This window comes from Phyllostomus discolor, chromosome 6 (assembly GCF_004126475.2).
Source record: "Phyllostomus discolor isolate MPI-MPIP mPhyDis1 chromosome 6, mPhyDis1.pri.v3, whole genome shotgun sequence".
NCBI classification, from domain to species: domain Eukaryota; kingdom Metazoa; phylum Chordata; class Mammalia; order Chiroptera; family Phyllostomidae; genus Phyllostomus; species Phyllostomus discolor.
This window is the reverse complement of record NC_040908.2, coordinates 157891766-157894163: the sequence shown is the minus strand read 5'-3', so window position 1 is coordinate 157894163 and position 2398 is coordinate 157891766. Positions and strand designations below refer to the sequence as shown.

The 2398-nt window shown below is 36.9% G+C and overlaps 1 protein-coding gene across 1 annotated transcript; it reads right to left on the bottom strand.

The window, feature by feature from the left end:
* Positions 1-361: 361 nt before the first annotated feature.
* LOC114499027 (olfactory receptor 5L1-like) lies at positions 362-2013 on the bottom strand. The gene has a single exon (XM_028514987.2). It carries the CDS (start codon positions 2011-2013, stop codon positions 1045-1047), a length of 969 nt encoding a protein of 322 aa, XP_028370788.1. The 3' UTR covers positions 362-1044.
* Positions 2014-2398: the final 385 nt, after the last annotated feature.

The window sequence follows — 2398 nt, the reverse complement described above, 5'->3', positions numbered from 1 at the left end:
TCTGTGATTGAAATCTAAATTAATTACCTCTATTTTATCACTTACTGATTTTAATACACTATTCAGAGCACTTAAACAATCTATTTTCATTTCCTCAGAATGAAATTAAGATTTCCATCCCCAAATTCACAAAAATGTAATCATCTTATACCAAGATAGAGAGAAAACATAAAGTCATTTTTATTTTCAGAGTTTCAAATATAGTGATTTACATTTTAAACACAAATTGTTCATTGTTTCCAGCCCAGAGCAATATAACATGTTTGCTAATGTTCATCTTCTTCCAGGTAAGTTAAAAATTAAGTTAGTAGCAATATACAAGGGAAGATAGCTTGTCTGTATATGCATAACACATTTTGGTTACATTACAGATCCAAAGACTTGGAAATTTTATTTTAATTTAAAGTTGTAGGTTTAAAATCATATAACCATACTAAATTATTTCATGAACCAGTACAAGATTGTATACAGTTTTCATTTTACTTTGACAAAACCAATATATTCTTTCTACTCACTAAGTCTGAACAATTTGGAATTTTGTTCTCATACAAGGAGTATAAGACACAAAAGAAAATATAAGTAATTCAAGCAATACTAATGAGATACTTTTTAAAAGATAAATATAATGTTGCAAGTATTTAAAATTACATAATAGTGTGTATGAGGGCATCCGTTACTAAATATTACTACTATTGGAGAAACATGAATCCTCCCTGACATGAACAATAATCTTGATTTGTTATTTCTTTGTTTAAATTATCATTAGTATTCACAGTTGATTTAAATCAACATACCAGCCCCAAAACACAATTAGCTCTCAATACTTACAACAAATCTACTCAATTATTTTATAAAGTCTGCCTGATGAAAAATATTGAGATATGCTCTTGGTCAAACTGGCATATAAATTCATAATAATGGTATGCTGATGGGTAGGTAATCAAAAGTAAGTATAAAAATCACTGAATCAAAAAACTCTCTCTTGATATACAGGTTGGCTCTTCTTTCTACTCCAACACTGCAGCCCACAAATTCAGCCCTCCACTAGCTTCCACTTTGAAATATTCTCTGGGAAAATATTTTGGAGCTCACCACTCCTTTGAGAGCTTCCTTCACATCTTTGTTCCTTAGACTATAGATCAGGGGGTTCAGCATGGGAATCACTACAGTATAGAATACTGTGGCCACCTTGTCAACGTCCTCATTGTTGCCAGCACTGGGCTGGCAATAAGTGAAAAGGATTGTCCCATGGAAGACAACAATGGCTGTGAGGTGGGAAGCACAGGTGGAAAAGGCTTTGCGCCTTCCCTCTGCAGAGCGCATCCTCAGGATGGTGATGAGAATAAACACGTAGGAGGTAAGAATGATCACAATGGTGATGATCTCGGTAAAAGAGACTCCAATGTACACCAACAGTTCATTCAAAGTGATATCAGAGCAAGCAAGAGATAAGAGAGGAGGCAGATCACAAAAGAAGTGGTTAATCACATTTGATCTGTAAGATGGGATCTCAAGAGCTAAACACAAATGGATCAGAGAACACAAAGTCCCACAGAGGTAGCAGCTAGAAACCAGAACCATTTGCAGTTTCTGGGACATGGTGACCATGTACAACAGTGGGTTACAGATGGCCACAAAGCGGTCATAGGCCATCACAGCCAGCAGGAAGAACTCAGTGATTCCATAGGCACAAAATAAACAAAACTGGACCATGCATCCCAGGAAGGAGATGGCTTTGTCTTCATTTATAATATTAACCAGCATCTTTGGCACAATGATCGTGGAGTAGCAATAATCCACAAAGGACAGGTGGCTAAGGAAAAAGTACATGGGAGTGTGAAGTCGAGGGCTGACCTGAATCAGTGCAATCATGCCCACGTTACCCAAAACTGTGACTCCATAGATCAGGAGGAACACCATGAAAAGAAAAACCCTCAGCTCAGGAGCATCTGATAATCCAAGAAGAATGAACTCCATCACAATGGTACAGTTCCTCTCCCCAGGTGCCACCATATGCCTGGTTTAGAAAGCCAAAAATATGTATTGTGTGTCTTCTGAAACGGAAATAATAAAAAGCACAGAATTATATTAACTTTAAAAAAATATAACCAAAGAACTGAAAAAGAGAATAGCCTGACAGTGACCAGAGGGGAGAGGGAAGGGAAGTTCAGAGGAAAAGGGGGAGGGTTTACAGGAACAAGTATAAAGGACACTTGGACAAAAACTACGGGAGATAGAAATCAGAGGGAGGTGGTGAGGGCTGGGGGGATGGGCTGGGATGGGAGTGAAAGACAGAAAACTGTACTTGAACAACAACTAAAACAAATTTAAAAATCTCACTAGTGTCAAACACAATGTATTTGAAATACAATTGTCAAATAATTCTAAATTCTCAGTG